The sequence below is a fragment of the Macrosteles quadrilineatus genome, unplaced genomic scaffold (assembly GCF_028750875.1).
Source record: "Macrosteles quadrilineatus isolate MER2022 unplaced genomic scaffold, UCM_ALF_1.0 Scaffold_5__1_contigs__length_97177068, whole genome shotgun sequence".
NCBI lineage: Eukaryota > Metazoa > Arthropoda > Insecta > Hemiptera > Cicadellidae > Macrosteles > Macrosteles quadrilineatus.
Window position 1 is genome coordinate 44,813,457 of NW_026542598.1, and position 19,585 is coordinate 44,833,041.

The 19,585-nt window shown below is 36.2% G+C and overlaps 1 protein-coding gene across 1 annotated transcript; it reads right to left on the reverse strand.

Annotated features, from left to right (window-relative positions):
* Nucleotides 1–383: 383 nt before the first annotated feature.
* Nucleotides 384–14,994, reverse strand: LOC128995218 (histidine-rich glycoprotein-like). Its single transcript, XM_054420157.1, has 4 exons — nt 14,960–14,994; nt 3,704–3,771; nt 2,755–3,004; nt 384–1,912 (listed from the first exon to the last, which is right to left on the reverse strand). The coding sequence occupies exons 1-4, from the start codon at nt 14,981–14,983 to the stop codon at nt 1,550–1,552; spliced, it is 705 nt and encodes a 234-aa protein (XP_054276132.1). The 5' UTR covers nt 14,984–14,994; the 3' UTR covers nt 384–1,549.
* Nucleotides 14,995–19,585: the final 4,591 nt, after the last annotated feature.

A 19,585-nucleotide genomic window follows, 5' to 3' on the forward strand; every position in this document is an offset into this window, starting at 1 on the left:
TTTGGGAAACAGTGTACTATCACCACCTAGTTCACAGTCGTAGCCCAAACCATTGACTTAAGATACTCCTAATAAATCCTGAAGCCAGTTTCTTATGCGTTTCGTAATGTTTAAGTGCACTGTTATAATGTCGGGTAAACATCCCTTTAAGATAATCTTCAGCTGATCCGATTTTGCGGAATGATGAAAAGAATAAAACCTATGGTATTGAGTTTTCGATGTACTTTACTTACTTATTGATGTCCATTACTACACCATCAAGTGTGTAGTAAACAGACGTAATTTTACGTAGTTTACTCTAAAATTTACCAATTACGTAAATATGTCTGATCCAGGGCAGGCAGCTGTAAATCAAAGGTAAAGTCCAGTAAGGAAACATAAAATATCTCTCATAATGATTTATTAAAAACGTAACAAACAACAAGCAATATTTACAACAAAGTAAAAATAACAACATTATCTGACTATTGAGCTCTATAACATTAGTAGTGCTATAATATGTACATAGTTGCTTCTAGACCGACTATGAAGAAAAACGTTTTTTCGTTGTCAAATGTTATTCCCTAAACTTATGCTAACATTAAATTGAATGTATCAAATATGGTAAATGACTTATGGGGTACAATAACAAACATAATATGTAATACTAGTCTATCAGGAATACAAGAGGAACCAATATAATATACATTGCTCACTAAAATTACATTATGATGGCTTTTATAAATAGTGCCCATATTAATTACACATGAATTAAGTATTCGTTAACCGTCGAAGTAAATACATTTGTTGTGCTCATGGACATGTAAGTCTTTATGGGAGTTACAGTTATGAGTATTTTAACGTGTGTGTCGTTTTAAGAAAATACTATTTTCGTGGCTAAAAGGTAAATAAAATAGCTCTTTGTGATTTGGAATCATGTAGCCTAGTATACGAGTAACGATATCCGGTTTAGACTTAAACTTGGAGAAGTGGGCAAACCTTTTCAAATTCTTAGAACAAATTCGTTTTAGCATTTTAGAGGGCAAATAATGATTCTTTTGAACTTAAGTTTTATACACATACAATAATAAAAAATGATTCTTTATACGACGACAGATAAGTTCTCTGGGATTGATATTGAAACCTCAATCACAACAGAGTGAGATAGAAGATTATTTTACCAATTAACTACGGGGAGTAATATAGCCTCCACTAATACAAGGACGTGGCGAGACAAAAGTGGCAACGTCACAGCCCCGGCCTACCGCAAAGCTTCTGTGCAATGTCTGTTTAAATGTCGGCCGATGTGACGTTGTCACACACCAACACTATCATTATTAGAGGAGGCTATGGTTTGTAGTAACACTGCCAGAGTTCGTACAGTTACCTTACATAACGTAAAAATGCCACAATATTCGTTGATAGACACAAAAGTACATACAGTAGACTAAATTCATAGCTACTGTACCAATACTAACATATGTTTCCAGCTTATATTCATTCTCTAACATATCTAAACCGAATTTCGGTTAGGAGGAGATTCAAACGTCCATCTTCACTTCCACAGTGTTCAGTAGGCCCTACCTAATCTCTGATAGCCGTTGTATGTGTTGTAGAAGGCCTGGTATGCCCTGGGGGGCAGATCGTCCACATATTCGTACGTTTCATAAGGTTGCATGGCCATGGCCGGCGACCACGCGCGGGAGTGGTAGTCGTTGCTGCCCGTGTGGCCTCCATGCACGTAGTGGCCATGCTCGTGGCCCACGTGGCCCAGATGCTTGTGGCCATGCTCGGCGTGGCCCGTGTGCTTGTGTGAGCCCTGGAGACTGCCCACGTGTTTGTGCCCGTGGTCTGCATGGGCGACGTGTTTATGCCCGTGCTCCGCGTGCCCGTCATGCTTGTGCTCGTGGAGGCCGTGGAGAGCGTGGGCGTGCTGGAACAAGAAATAGTGGGTACAGTATTATGCAATGCAATACGTGATGAGAACTTTTAAGAGTTTTAAATAAGTTTTGCATCTTGCCTTATGTTATGGAGTGTTTGTTGAAGGTACTAAATATATTATCGGAAGGGTTCACATTCACATTACGCATTACCTCTGTGTTAACTTTTTATGCCCAGAAGCTCTAAATATGTTTGGCATAAAAACCACCAATGCGACCAATATGAAACAACTAAGACAGATTTAACAAGCCCTTCTCTTGTACCTCGGTTGTTCAACCGAGGGTAATAACAAAACCCCCATTTCCTTTGAAATTCTAAGTTAGGACGGAGATATCGGAGGGTTTTCAATTCCTTAGTAATGTTGGGTGCCTTAAATAGCTCTCAATTGAGATCAGTTTATAAAACGCGAATGAAATCAAATTAAATTAATGGGTGGTTATTTTAAAGAGAAACATACGTTGCAGAAAGGTCTTTCCGGATTAAAAGATCTAAAATGTTCTACTCAATATGTGAATATGCAAATAAAGTGGGCTCGGAGCCCCCGGTCTTTGCATTATTCTCATAGTCCATATTGGTTGGCTTTTTCTACCACGGTAAAAGGCATGCGTTTAACCACTTTTTTTAGCTAGGCTCCAGCCTGAGATTGTTTTTCTTATTACTTCAGATAAGGTATAGAGGCTGAGGCATCATCACTTGGATAAAAACCATTGGTGTTTAGCAGGATTTGAACTCGGGACCTCGGGGACCGAAGTCCCGGGTTCTAACCACTCAGCTGGCCACCGTGGCAAAGTAGCATGCAACCTAAGCCACCAGCCATGCAATATTATCCCCTACCTTGTGGTCAGTATGACCGTGGTGCTGGTGTCCATGCTCGGCATGTCCGTGGTGCTTGTGTTCGTGGTGTCCGTGGCCGTCGTGTTTGTGGACGTGATCGACGTGGCCGCCGTGGATGTGCTTGTGGATCACTTCTCCGTGGTGCTTGTGGTCGTTCTCTCCCTTCTTGTGACCGATGATCTTGTAGATGGTGTGCGTGTGTTTGATCACCTTCTCGTACGAAGGGACGTGGATCACGACCTTCTTGTGGCTGCAACAGACACGATCGCAGTATTGCTTGTCTTATAAAGGATGTTTGAGAGTGAAATGTAAGCTTGAGCTAAATTTGGATATAGTTGGGTATTATAAGCAAGATCGACTTTAAAAGCTTGAGTGCAAAGCAAGCTGTAAGCTCTCAAGGAGGAAATAGGTCGATGGATCTCACCAAGATTGTTAGGGGAAAAAATAAAAATGAGTTGTGGGCTTGTACATAAGAAGGTTAGGGTAACAAACCGATGAACAATGTTTCGTACTTGTCTCACTGTGTTGTATTGTTTATTCCATTAGTTGTAGAAGAGAAGAGAATATTTCACTGATTTACAGTGCAGTACCTTCAATTCAACGAAACTATCTAACCTTTTCTAGCATACAGGGTCATCAAAACGACATGGAATTAACCTATAAGAGTTCACAACTACACTCTCTTAAACCAATATCAAATCCCACGTACCTTTGGGTGTTAGGCTATAGATCTATATTCATGAGAAAGGATTTACCATGTTGTAGCTAAACGGAAATGCGAAAACTTAAAAGTAAGAACTTCAAGTATGGCATGCGTGATTTGGTATGTAACTATACAAAAATTATAAAAATCTAATTATCAGAAGGTGTCAAAGTTTCCTCACGAAATATTCGCAATTTTACTGATATACTAGAGGGTGTGACATTATCAACTCCTGTTTTTACTTACGACTCCGAGGTGTCGCTGTCCCCCAAGGCAAGACTTGGAGTCAACCAGCTGATCAATACTATCGCCACCTGCAACAACAATGATGCCAACTGTCATTGTTGATAAACAAAACATTACCTCACAGGTTGACGGCAAATCAGTCCCAGAGTCTACTATCCAAGGGTCGGTGGTCGTGTAAAATATCCCACTGTAGATCTGGGACTGGTTGACATACATTTAAATTATCTTGTAAACGCGAGCTGCTGGTTTAAACTGTACCAAGTATGATTCATATATGCTTTACAAGTGTTGGTCAACCAGACCCAGACAAACGCTGGACATTCAGTCCCACTACGAACCCTCAGTTCTGGGACTGATTGTCCTGCCTCGGATAAAGAGGCAATCAAATCTCAGGTAAATTTCCATCCTTGGGACTGAATGTCCGACTCCAGTCCTCGTTGTTACACCCATGTGATCATGAGATCATGGAACTTAAATTAGTTACTGATCAATATTTTGAATACTCTTCCTCTCGATTACATAACATAACTTGGTGTGATCATTAATGCTTGTAGTTAAATTAAGTAATCAAAGGTGACATATCTTTCACTATTTATCCAACGAATAATGCTACTTTATAATAATGTACTCAAACTGAATAACATCATGATTTCTTTATCGACCCTCCTAGATACTGTTCACTGCATGACATTCCCATCTTACACCGACTTGTTAACGTTACAATTAATCATTTGCATGACTTTCTTCCTAAACTAACTCTTGATGATTTGATCAACACCCCTTGACCAACTGACGCACATAACATTTTTTTAGTTTACCTCAACCCAGCTGATTCCGATGACGTACAAATGATAAACACTTTTATGGGGACAAAATAACATTCATTTTACGTTGGGGAAACTTATGACTAATCTTCACCTGCATTTTCAAGTGAAATCCTTTACGATTCATTTCTTAGCTCAAACCAGATGCAGTGTCAAGCAACTATGCAACTACGGGCAAAGAAGGTTCGGCACGGCTGCACTCTAAACGCGAGAGAAAATGATAAAACCTGCATAACATTGTGTGGAAGCGACCGTGCGAGGTAACCGCACAACCACGTGGATGTGGTTTGAACCACACAACCACAGCGGTGAGGAGGTGTGGGTAATGATGGGTATGTGGTTTATGACAGTTTAAAAATGTGGAGAAACAATTTAAGTTGACCGGAGGTAAAATTGTGTTCTCACCCTGCAAAGTATATAAACACCTACACCGCAGCAAACCTACACACTAAGCTGATTTCCATTTGCCTGATTGGATTTTCACTAAAATATTACCTTTAAATTTTCAGATTTATTTTCTATTTAAATAACATTTATTCTAATTAGTACTTAGGTTTGTTGCTTCAGGGAAGGTAATAAGGTGTGTTTTATAGTCAAAGGTTTTAGTAAGATGTTATTTGATTAAGATAAATAAATAAATTTTCCAAATTAGATTAGAACTAGCTGTGTACCCGTTCTACGCACGGGGATCTTATAGTATCAGTTGAAACTCAGTAGTTGGTTTGCATATTTTCAGATATGCTGGCCAAACTATTTATTATACATAACTTCATTTTATGTCGTTTGTTGTTGTTCCGGATCGGTATGACAATCAATAAAAGGCTAAATTACCTGTGTCCGCCGGTCGTTCCTAATGTATCCTATTACAGGAGATGCATTTCGGCGAAATTAAATCGCCATCATCAGTCCTAATATAAGGTCTTGAGTTCCCCATTAGGTGCGTCTCGGAGTTTTTGAAACACATACAGGAACTGTACACTTATACACATAACGAATAAAACATAAATACACGGTAGGCCGACTTTTATTTTTACTATGGACAAGTAGACGCGCGTCGGTCGTGTGCCGAGTCTTGACTGAAAACGCTCATTTAAAAAATGTAAGTTTCCCAGCAATATACAACACTGATTCAAGGTCTATTTCCCGGTTATCAAAACTCAAGAACAATTTTATGCACAAAGAATCTCTATTTTCATTTACTATTACCCTACAAATTATTGCACTTGCGATTAATTAAATCCGTTATGTAAGGAAAAACGTTTTTAATCTTAATTGGTTTGGATTTGCTTTCAAAACGTGATCGGATATGGTTGCGGTATTTGTAAACAACATTCAATGTAAACATATCAGTGACAGCTAGAAGAAATAATCTTGATTTGAACAGCTGTTCGTTATTTCATAGAAGAATATGTGCTAAACATTGGGAGAAAACTTTACAAAAATCGCACAAAATTGGGTTTTTAAACGTCCGTCATTTTATTTACAAAGTGGTGACGCCATATTTTAATGGCTAAAGACAATCTCGCCAATCCAGTGAATGCATTAAAATGATTTGGAACTTGATATGTACTCTCGTTTTTCAGGAGTAGGCCGCGTAAAATGGCTCTTGGGTCGTAACAGACTGGAAGACAGACAGAAATTTTGATGAGACTTGTTTCGGTTTCTCTAATGTATAACACGTAAAAATAACCTAAAAGTTTATGATTCTGAGCAATGTACAGACAAAACTCTAATTTTATTTATATAGATATATTCATAAACAAACAAATTAGAATAGTTATCTTACTGTCCTCCAAGGAATATTTAAAATTACGGTTAATTCTCCGTAACCATTAAGCGTACAACAACTCTACAACAAACTAATTATTTTGTTTAGCTCTACAAACTGGTTTTTGATAGAAATTGCAAAATTGTATGTTTAGAGGGTCAAAATTGGCAAACACTTATTTTGACCCCATAAGAACCCCCCCCCCCAAAGTTACCCCTCCCAAGGTGAACCGGGAGCTATCCCGGATTCCCATATTCCGATCATGATGGTTCGCAAAAACGTAGATTTACATGTTTTTATCAAATTTGATCATTAACATAAAAAACATTAACGAATATTTTCATGCTCGTAGCAGTAAATATAGGAAGTCGTGTTATTTATATCAGCCTTGGATTTAATAATTGGCAAAGAAAACCCCTTAGTATGCAGGTTTGCTGCAACAAGTCCAATTTATTTTATCTTTGTGTGAGTTGTTTGATTCCGTAATCGTTTTCACAGCTGTTTTCCAAACTCTCGTGTACCTCACTCCTATTGTTTGAGGATGTTTGAGGATGTTTGAGGCCAAAACATGGAGATTGTGTATGCCATTGACTTGAGATGTTCAAAACATAACAGTTTCGTAATGAAGGTGAATTTCTCACCGGTCGACGGACGAGACAACCAGACAGAATTGCAGCGAAAGCATGATAAATTCAGAAGGGCCATCACGTTCGGCGCAGTACTGTAGTATCATGCTGATATAATATACAGAGTGTTTGGATTTAAGTTTCCCTATGTATAAATTTCCTAGTTGACGTTTCGTCTTTTGTTTACTAAATTACAATTCACATGTGGTTCTGCTTCACTTGATCATTGAAAGTATACTGTTGAAATAAATAAAACACAAGGGGGTTTTCCAAAGGGAAATTACCTTTTTCGTTACCATTAGTCCCTACGCTAGATAATAAACTTTAAATACCCCCGCCGCAGCAAACCTGCCGACTAAGCGAATTTCCATTTGTCTGAATTGATTTTCAGTTAAATATATTTTAATAACATTAGGTTTAACGAGTACCTAGGTTTGCTGCTACAAGGAAACTAATAAAGTGTGTTTTTGAGTAAAATATTGATAGCTTAGTACAAAATAAATAAATTTGCCAAGTTTGATCAAAATATATTCATAAACAAACAAACTACAACATTTGACAATATTCTCCATTAGAATAACATGGGAATTTTAAATTTACAATTTTTTAATTTTCTCCGTTACTAATAATCAAACAAAAATACTTTTATATACTAAATTATTTGTTTTTTTAAGCTCTTTAAAAAGGTCTAAAGAGAAATTGGGAAATTTTGTGTTTTGAGGGTCAAAAGTGAGAAAAACCAATTTTTACCCCATAAAACCCCCCGTAAAGCCCCGTTCCCATGGACCGATCATGCTGGTTCGCGAACTCATTCAAGTTTATCCCGCTTTACACCTTTAAACCAAATTTCATCAAAATCGGACAAAAATTACTCAAGTTATCGCGTTCACGGACGTATATATATATATATAAGTCTATATTTATATATAAGTCTATATATATATATATATAAGTCTATATATATATATATATATATATAAGTCTATATATATATACATATATAAAAATTTGAACGAATAGTGTTTTTGGCCTCTGGGGACATCAAAATGAAAAAGTAAATCGGTCCCGGGTCTAGGTCTTACCGTGCCACCTACGGTAATAGCTACTTCCCTATAGGGAAATTCGCTAAAAGGCACAAAAATAGTAAAAAAAATCAGTTAAGTATGACGGCTAGAAAAGGGATGATACAGAGAAAACATTTACTGTATTAAAGAGAGCATTAAGTATAGAGATTGCTATTTCTTATTAGAAACTGCAGAGTTTGCTAGCAGTCAAATTTAAAAAGAACACCATTATAATATGTTTTAAATTTATAACACGAGTAGCTTCTTCCTATAGGGGAAAGCATGTTCGTTTTAATTTAGAAACTGTGAAAATACTTTCGATTTGCCGTCTTCCCCTTCAAAAGCGTTCTCAGACTGTTAAAAAATATAAAATGACAGCTACAACTGATTCACATATTATTTACAGCGTATGCATAGAACTCACAGCCTAGCACATGAAGTAATACGTATCACAGTAAAAGATCACACATTCAGTTAGTAATGTAATAGTTTGAACAAATAAAACAACACGTTTAGTTGTGTTAAAACATCATTGTACTGTACTCATTACGTATATCATATCACGTGTCCTTGATCATAGTGTTTATATCAATCATTCTGATAAAAGTCAGACGATTGTTTATGGATCCAAGCTGGCACAACTGTTCATCAATATACTTGTAATAAATAGCCCTGGCTAAAAAGCCAGATGATCTTTGTCATTAACACAGCTACAAAAACATCTGACTCTAATAACTCTACACTCATATCCTTCGTTCAAATTTTGGCTAAAACGCGTTCAGCCTCGTCTCCATTCATAATTCTTGGGATTTAGTTGATTTGTAGTATCGAAAAATTCTTCTTTGCCTGTAATAAGCAGGATTGGAAGGGTATCAAATTTCCCGCTGGGTGTCGACGTCGACACGCACGCGGAAGTGGTCATCTGATGATGCTGACTGGGATAACGACCAAGTCACGGATGGTTTGATCCTTGAGTCGTTCTGTGACCAATCGTAGCAGCTCAAATCCATGTAATTCATCATATGGCCTTGTTGAAACGTTCACAACTGAACAATCTCCCATCTTAGGTGGCTCTCGTTAAATCCAGAGATTCCCATACACTTTTAACAAGTTACCCGTAATTGGTCCATCCTTTTCCTTCGGGTGAGATGACCTCTGAATTAGAACAGTCTTTTTTATCCTTCAAGGGATTGCCGGATTGGTAAATATTTCATTCTTGAATTAAAATACCGAGTTGGGTAGGCATGCCCATGTTGGGGCCTAAATTGTGTGTGACAGGTAGTTTTCTAGGGTACCCAAATCTGCCTTTTGCATTTTATTAATTCCTCTGATTCTCTTACTGCGTTCTCCAAAACATGTTTCCATTAATGTACAATGAGTGCGTGTGGGTGAGATGATTGCATGAATTGATTGCCACTGAGCTAGAAATACAACTAGAGATAGCAATAGCATGGTAACTTTGATAGAAAAACGATCGCTGCAATTTTGTAAGGTTGAATTCCATAATTATGACTCTATTGATCATGAATTATTATTTTTGGCCAAAATGTGATATGGCTGCAGTGAAAATGTTGTTTGTTGGATCCGGTCCTATTTGGAGTCCCGAATGCAGGTTACCAAAATTGGGACGTCATATCCGCTTTGCAAACTGCGTAGTGTTCCTCAAGGTAGTTGTTTAGGCCCTGTGCTGTTCAACGTGTACACGTCTAACTTGCCCAGAATTGTAGAATTTTGTACAGCGCACTTGTATGCTGATGACTGCTAACTTCGCTTGTCGTACAGGCCAGACATGACATCCGCAGCAATTGGACTCATCAATGCTGATTTGCACAGCACTTTCAGTGATCTGTCATGACTGGATTGAATGTTGACAAGTGTGTCGTCATGCATACTGGACCACACATTCTGATGCAGGAATTGAGTAAATCTGCTATAGAAGTCACCCTTAATAGCATTGGATTGTCTGTTTGCGACACTATCAACACAATTGGTGATGTGCTTTACAAAACAATCACCATGTCACATATGTAGTTTAACGCGCAGTGAGTAGACTGAGAGGTCTTGCCAGATTTAAAACTCTACTACGACGCGTGAATGTGCAAAAATTCAACTCATACGGTCCTTGGGCCTCCCAACCTTTACAGCATATGGAAACAGCATCTCTAAGGACGATATGAGAAGAGTTTCTAAGGAGGCCTTAATAGCCTTGACCACGTGCCCTTTTTCCGACATGCTGCAAAGCTCGTCCCAATGGATGGCATATGCATAAAGCTCACCTCTGCCTGGTCCACAAAGTGTTCTTGCTGAGAGAGCCTCAGTACATATTCTACATTTACATCCAGTATTCCACCTTTTGAAGGAGAAGATGATCTAACCATCTATCTATCTTTACCGACGAATTACAAAAAAGACTCTTGTCTTAGTTATCGTCAGCATGCAAAAAAGTTTAATTGCAAATTATGTGAACTGAATGTGAAAAAAACTAGTTAAAAAAGGAAAATCACTATAGTTCAGTAGTAGATTTTCTATTGTAATAGATTTTTATATTAATTTATGAAAATACCTATTGATTAGGTTTCATTAGGGAATAAGTTTGAAATGTCAACCAAATCTTTTTCCAAAGAGCAAACATTGGCAAAAAACCTAAAGAGTAAATCCCTACTGTAAACAATCCATTAACTAAACAGTCACTGCAACATCCAGCTATGTAGGTAACTCCTTATATCATGTGTTTAACAATGGAAAATGTAATGGATAATTTCTACTGAGGGGTTGTTTAAATACCATCTTCGGCTGATCAATTAGCAAGAATATAGTAACCTGATTGTGTTACGATTAGTTTTGACTAAGGTAAGCAACATTTATGGGTAGGGTAGTTAAAGTACTAATTTTCGAGGATTGAATGCTTTTGTGTGACATGTAAATTGGACGGCTCACACTTTGTATGGGTTTTAATTTAAAATTTCCCTTCTACTCTGACAGAAATTAAAATTGAATCATCAGCTATTCGTCAATTAAATCACCTATTATTCAATTAAATCACCTACTATTCAATTAAATCACCTATTCGTCAATTAAATCAGCTATTCGTCAATTAATTAACCTATTCATCAATTAAATCACATATCCGTTAATTAATCATCTATTCATCAATTAAATTACCTATTCGTCAATTAAATCACCTATTCGTCAATTAAATCACACATTCGTCAATTAATCACCTATTCATCAATTAAATCACCTATTCGTAAATTGAATCTCCTATTCGTCAATTAACCGCCTATTGGTCAATAACATCACCTATTCGTAAATTAAATCACCTATTTGTCAATTAAATCACCTATTTGTCAATTAAATCCCCTATTTGTCAATTAAATCACCTATTTGTCAATTAAATCCCCTATTTGTCAATTAAATCACCTATCCGTCAACTAACTACCTATCCGTCAATTAAATAAACTATTCATGAATTCAATTAGCATTAATGTGACTATGTTTGGTAATTAATTTGGATACCAATTAAATGCCAATTTCAATTTACCAAATTAAATTACCACCATTTCATGGTGGCTGATCTCCTAAATCTTATGAATTGACTAATAAAGGTTGGTAAAGGTTGGTTTAAGTTCGAGTGTGTAGATTTGCCGAAAATTATTGGAATGGACTATGGACAAATTTCTTAGGGGCTCTGAGGCCGTTCCCAAAGGGCTACGTCTAGCATGCTTCCAAAGTTTAAATGATTTAACTTATGTTTAATGAAACATCTGATCAATGCAATTAACTGGTGTTTGTTTATTTACTCGAAAAAGTTGCTTTTTTTATTTATTTACTTTACAATCTGTTCTATTATATATTGAACAATAAGTAAATACTATGTAATACGAAAAATTGACTTTGGAACATTAAAAATAGCTGTTAAGCACTCTCAACAACAAATTAAAAAAAAAAAAAAAAACACTTTACAAAAATCTGTAGGGCAGGTCGAGAATTGATGGCCTCTTAAGTCTGTAAATTGTATCCACGTTGTTTAATAAGTTAAGAGCTAAATGATTTTGATGAGATTCCAATTTCGTAATATATCGTTCACTTATGGTCATGATTTCGTCCTTAACTGTAGGCATCTTAAGGTCTTGATGTAGTGTCCTATTGCTGACATACCATGGTGCATTTGTTATCTTCCTCAGCATTGTCGATTGGTATCTTTCGAGAATTTCTATATTAGAAGTACTCGCTGAGCCCCATAGTTGCACTCCATATGTCCAGATTGGTTTCAGTATAGTTTTATATAGCAATAATTTATTTTCTAGACTAAGTTTTGATTTTCTTCCGATGAGCCAATTTAACTGATTAGATTTTAAATTTAGTTGTTGCCGTTTTCTCCAAATGTGTGTTTTCCAAGTTAACTTCCTATCTAAATGGATACCTAAGTATTTAACCTCAGTTACTTCGGGAAGTTGGGTGTTGTTTATTGTGACAGGAGGACAAGAATTTTGATTTAGAGTAAAAGTAATGTGGACAGATTTAGTTTCATTAATTTTGAACCTCCATGTCTTAAACCAATCAGTAATTATGTTCAGATTTTGCTGTAAATTTAGAGAAGCTTGAAATGGATCACGATGAACAGACAAAACCGCAGTACCATCCGCAAATGTAGCAATTTCTACCAACTCATTTTCTGGGAGATCTGCTGTGTAGAGAATATACAAAAACGGCCCGAGGACACTTCCTTGATGCTTGTGATGCTTTATTTAGATTGAGGAAATATGTGCGAGAGGGTTATGTTAAAGAAAGGTTGTATAAGTTTTATAGAGTTTTGCTCACAGTTTCATTTCTAATTTATATTGCAAGCTACGTGTAAATAGGCTTGACTACATTTGAATAATTATGGTTAAAACATCTCATTCATGAAGCATCAATATCAAGTAATTGATGTTATTGCTACACTAAGGTATGTTGTCATATTTTTTGAATCTATTGAAATAAACATTATTTTTGAATGTAAGTAGAGTTAACACTTTTAAATCAGTTTATCTTTTCAAATTTAATCATAGAGTTGCTGTATTTTTAAACACCACCTAAACATCAGCCCCACTTATACACCGCAATAGCTGTCTAGGTAACATTTTCTTCCCGTTGCAAAGCACGGGTATAGCATTTCGTGTTTATCTAAAGTAGATAAATTTTAAATATGCTACAAACTATTTATGGTTGTAACGGCATTAATCATTGTACAGATATAGAGTTTGATTCAAAGTCTTTAGTTTAAAATACCTAATGTATAACTGTAATAAAAGATAAATAAATAAAAGAATTTGTTGGATTTTTGTGTGCAGCAAATTGAACTCTAAATATTTAATTGTATAGGCATATTTGGTATCAGTTAAAAGCTCTTATCCTCTAGATGTGCTTTTTACGAGTTTTGATTATATACCGTGAAAGCCCTCCATCCTACAGGCTTAAAATTTCGGAGTTTGTGATGAATTCTTTTTTTCGATCATCGCAACCTTTTCAAGTTCACATTTGTTTAAATCAAAACAGATATCCATATACAGTTTTGTTTACATGAATACGAAAATGGGGTTATTATCTGTAGTTGGAGATGTTCGAGTGAATTCAAGTAAAATGTTGTAATGTTATTTGTATACAATTTTAAGAAGAAAATTATTTACGTTAGATTTTGTGTTTTCATTGTATGTTTAATTAGTATTTTTTATGTTCTAAGATGCCTCGAAGATATCGCGCACGCAATTAAAATAAAAGAGATATGATGAGAAATAAATAACTGTTTTCGCCCTTATCAACTACCTATAAGTTATATATCACGTCAAATATATCACGGATTTTGAAGTCAAGAAGTGACGCAGGCTGCTAGTTGTATATTATTGTATTGTATACTATATGTTAATTATTACATTGAGTTGATAAATTACATCTTATCGTTCATTTATTGTTTGTTCTCCGAAATGTGTTTTAATTTCGTCTTATGCACAGGTTTTGCCTTCATTTTTGCCATGGCCAAATAGCGACATATATTTCCCTCCTACAAACTAGAGTAAGCGTCATTACAATGGTCCGATAATGATTGCTATGTTGCTGAGCATTGTTTAAACTAAATTGGATTTACGAACAGTTGATACATAACTCAAAAGGTCTTTTAATTTGCATTCAATAAAGTTAATTTAATACGAACGAAAGTATCGTATACCGTAAATATTGTACGTTTATCACCACTAAACCACACATTTGCGAAACAATGAACATTTAAAATTCGCAAAACGCAACCATTCATTTATCAATTGTTTCAAAGTACTGTATTCTTATCGCAGACAACAGCAGGACGTGTTTAGATACCTAGTGATAGTATTAGAACGTTCTTTAAAAAAATAGACAAAGGTCTCTTTTAGGAACTGCACAAAAATAGTTATGATAGAAAATAACATTGATAAAATCATTTAACTTATTAAACAAGAATAGTTTCAATATTCTTAAAAATAAAAAAGCCGCGAACTTTACTCCTAGTTCGTTTAAGAAATGAAGATAAAATTTCACCCTTTTTCTTCTTAAGATTGAGAGCAACGAAATATTTGTAGCACTTTCCAAATTCATAAACCTTAAAGTAATATTACTTATGCAAATGAAATAAAATTCTGGATAGGTTATATTGCTCTCCTTCAAAGGGAGAGCGCTACCTTTGTGAAGGTCGTTGGTAAGGTTCGAACTAAATAGTTTTTTGACTTAGATGTCGTTTGTCGTTGGGCTACCAATTTTCCTATCGCACAAAAGGTCAACCTTGGGTACAAGACTGGGGGTTGGACCGTCCCCTTAAAACCCCAATGGGGTAGAAACAACAAATCCAAATTCGCTAAACAATCCACGCACTCTTCACCTTCACCATCTTATCAGTAAAGTATACTTATCACAGACAGCAGCTAGATATCCCACTGATAACAAACACTGATAACACTAGACCGTACCGGCAGACAGGTGCAGGGCGCCATGACAGCTAGATCAGCTGTTCAACACGACTAGTCGCGCCGTGGCGGGAGTGACCATATAAAGCTGTCCCCACTCGGCTCCCGCGGAAAAACTCAGGAAGAACTTCCTTTCACAACTGTAAGGCGATAAAGTGCATATTTGGACCATCGGAATATCCTGAGCCACTGAGCCACGTCAGTTATGGGAAAGATTAAGAGAGATGGAAAGTAAGGAGGAAAAGATGAAGTTTCTGCAATAAATCACTAGAAGTGTACCCTGGTGTGGATTAACGTCCGCAGTAGTGAGTACTACTACTATTATGCGCAGTGCTTTCCTGATAATTAGACCAATTCGTTAATACCAAGGCAAGAATTTGGTTCGGATTCCACTATAAACTGTAGGTCACAGTTGCCATTAGCTGTTTGGGCACAGCTGTGTCTAAGGAATATGTCGGGCTTAGTCACTAACAAGACCACAAGATCGCGCCACTCATCCTTTACTACTATTGGTGTTAAAATACGCACTTAGTGGCGTCCCTATCTTAAATAATTTATAATTGATCATTTATATTTGAACCCATATTGTCAGCGTTCGGAGGAAACTTCTTGAAGGCAGGCAAACCAGTATCTTCTTTCAGGGGTCTGAAAAAGCCCAACCTACAATTATCCTAATGTAAAACACTTTAAAATATGACTGTTGGTTGTCGAACCAGAATAAAAAAAAACTGTTAAAAATTTAAAATTGTGAAATTGTAGCTAAAATTAGTTTAAACCTTCACAGAGCTTGGTAAAGTTTTTATTTTAAGTTTCTCAGTGGAATGCCATGCCTCCTTCATCCTTGAACTGCCCCCCGTATCTGCCCTAATATCCGTGCCATGATTAAGAATAGTTTGACGCCTTTCTGTTTGTTACTGACTCGACTGTGATTAGCTGATTCCTTGGTCAGGGCAATGGATACAAACCCTTTTAGGGGCAATTTTATTCAAGCTCAAAATCAAATTATTCAGAGGGTGTTCTATCACATAGGATGGACACTATGCCGTTTACTCGACGTTTATGGCCTCGATGTTGTATAGTACAGTACAATCTGCAGGGCACTTGACTCCTTCATTGTAAAGTTTATTTCGCTGTGATCTTTTGGACTTCACTTTAAAATTAACTTTGTAGTATTTAAGCCGCTCTGCAGCCTACACCATTCATCTAATCATCCTTCGTCATCGTATTATTGTTACAAATTCCATTTGACTTATTCCCATTGAAACAATATTATTTCAATACTTTAATTTATTAACCGTGTAAATTTTCAAATTGTAAAGGAATCCTGCAGTTAATATTACAATCTGGGACAATTTACACACCTTAAAGTGATTTTAACAACAACGCCACATGTATAAACAAAACTGGTAACGTTGTTGTCAATTTGTACCACATTGTCGTGTGCGTTAACATCACACATCTACTTATTTATTGTAGGAAACCTTGGACTGATGCAAGGCCACACTAAAACACTGATGGCAACCATATGTTCAATTAATAGAAATTCCTGTTCATGTGTTACACTCTTACGAATCAAGCGGAGAAGATATTTTCCAATCTTAAGATAAAAGAGATCAAATAACCATTCTGGTCTTTCCCTTTCATGAAGTATGTTTTATCTTAACTATACAATTCGTATGACTGCCTTATATATCTGCAACATAGTGGAATTCAAACTAAACTATTGCAATTTAATAATTTTCCATTATCCATGAGATGTTTGAGTATGTGTTACGAACATTTTTATTCAAACTTAAATCTTGCACAGGTTCTTTGCACAAATTCAACAGGTTACACTTTACACTGAACTACTTTACACTGAATAACACAAACAATTCTTAAAACGTCTAAAAAACAGCTTCAGCCTTTAGTCTTTGTTAATCTATAGTAATATGATGTTCTGCGAATACACAGCACCTTAATGTTAAGAAACTATGTCCAGCTATCCCTTGATGTTCTTGGCTGAAGAAACAGCGGATCTTAGTCAGTAAAAAGTTACACAGATCACCTCACTCCATTCTACACTCACCGTCCATTCATACTAAGCTTAAAATACGCATCCTGCCCAAAATTCACAAATGAGAATCACTCAACAAATCAATTATAACAAATCTCCCACCATATTACGAAATTAAAATGCAGCAAAACATTCATAGAATGTTTTAATGTAAAAGGATAGCCAGTAAATTTCATATCGTGGTTTCCTCGCCCAAATGACTAAGCCAATTTCCATTGTTATGTTACAAAAACCAACAAGAGTTACAGCACTAAATGGACGCGAGGCTCGAGCTAACAGCTCCATCAGTCTGGCTATAAACTGGCGAATTGCTTCCGCCTGGTGAGACAATATCTCATTTTCTAGCCAAGTTCTTCAGCCGTGTTATGTAGCAAGAGTGTTCTCTTTTCTGCATCGTCCCAGGACTGAGCTACAATGTCCAGGTGTTGATAAAGAAAGTCAGCAATCGAATTTATTTTTGTCATGTCTTTAAAAAAACACCACCATCTCCTACAGTTGTTGACGTGATTGTAAGTGATCCGTTCCTCGACTCCAGAAAGTCACTCGAGTAGCTAAAGAACCTCGAAAAAAGCAAATATTTGGCGTATTGTTAATTATTTGGGGTGGAAAAGAGAGCACAATGAACCAACAAGGCTAAGCTGTGGCTTTACTATCACGAATCATGCTGTCGTCAGGTTCTTATGCTCCTCCTTTACTAAGGCTCTTCCTCGGGGGTTGGCTGCATTAATAATGTGGTAAAATAGTAGTTACATAAATAGTTTCTTAAAGCTAGGCAGTGCCTTGAATTCAGCTTCAAACCCACCGTAACCTAACGTCGAAAAACCTATGGTTACAACTGTTTGTTGACTTCAAACAGTTAGAACTCCTGATGATTAGGCAAATTCTCCAAGGTTTACGTACACGTTATTTTGATCTGCAACCTACTTGGGATTTAAATGGAATGTACCGTCATGATGAAGCTATAGCGGCAAAGAATGAATTGTGAGGCATTGTTTTGTATAATAAGAAAAGTGATAAAAATATATTGATAAATAATTATGTCTCTAATCAACGCTTCTCGATAGGATTCTAGTTTTTATAGTACCAGAAAATGTTAAAACCAATAAATGACGGAGGATTAAAAAGTCCTTTTGGGTTGAGTGAAAAATCAATGCATAGGTGTAAGAGCATCGATCTCTATTATTACTACAGAGATCGATGTGTAAGAGTTATTCCTCCTCAAAAAGTCATCCAATAATTTAAAATTGACAAAAGTAAGGTATATGTTCTCTTGACGTATCAGGTTGAGGAAAAATTATACTTTTCTAGGTCTAGGGTAAAATCTTACTCTTGCTCATAAACTGTCTACATTACCCTCCTGACTATAACATAATTTGTTTTTTGTTATCACCTTGATGACTTATTGACCAATGTACTCTGTAGTATTAATAGAACAAAAACGTCAGAAGACTACAAGACGCAGCTATGACCATAACCCTGGCTGTAAATATAGCCATCAACCACATAATAGCCATAGAGTATAGTACCTAATTAACACCGGCAGTAACAGTTTATATGTGAAAGTAAAACGGCGCCCAACGTCCTTTCAGTTCCTAATGCGTAATTTCCGTCCCCAGACTCGGAAGCTGTCAACGGTTGAGAGAAAGCCCGCGAAACGAAGCGCATAAAAACTGTATCAAATATGATCCTCACATGTGTCCTAGGAATGTGTGACGTCACCAGGTGTTTAGTTGGGTAACAACAATGGACCTAAAGTGTCACCCTGGGTAAGCCTTGTTTGTCTTGCTTGTGACAACATAACTGAGGAAAACAGTGAAATGTGTTGCGTTTGTCAACGCTCGTGACTGGTGCATCGTATTGAGAAATTAATCTTTGAACTAATGTCAGAAAAAAGGAGTAAATTACATAAGTATTCTGATTGTTACGGATAGTAATGTGTTGCTTTGTAATAAATAGTTATTTTTCAATGGGCGTTTACCAATGTCATGATCATTCCGATTAAATGCAATAAACTAAAACCCCTTATAAAACCTTAAACACCAATTAGAATCCAATTTATTTTGCTTTTCCATTTTGGAACCGTACACATTTTTTTCCATGCAGACTTAAGACAATTTAGGTTTAAAATGAGCTAAAGTTATGGAAAGAAAAAAAATCACAATTAGCAACGGTAATCAAATAAATGGAATGGATCAAAATTCATGTGAACAAACGCTCATTTGATTAACTTCTCACTGCAAAGTTTCTTATCTCAAATGCAAGAGTAGGTTTTACACAACAATAGATTAAACTATGAATATTTACATACATTTGTACTCGAGCATTTTGGTTGTTTAAGCGATTTGATTTGAGTTTATTCTAGTACAAATGTTTGAGAGTATACGAGTTCTCCTACTTTCTGTACAGTCAGCGTCACAGTCAGATTAAGTACCGTAGGTATAACTTTCGACAGGGACCGTACGATTATACGTGTACACAATACATTTCTTCCAAATAGAACAACTATACAAACAGTAATATTGATTTCCCACGCAGGTAATCAGTAAATCATAGGTTCGCTCCCGTAAAGTAGT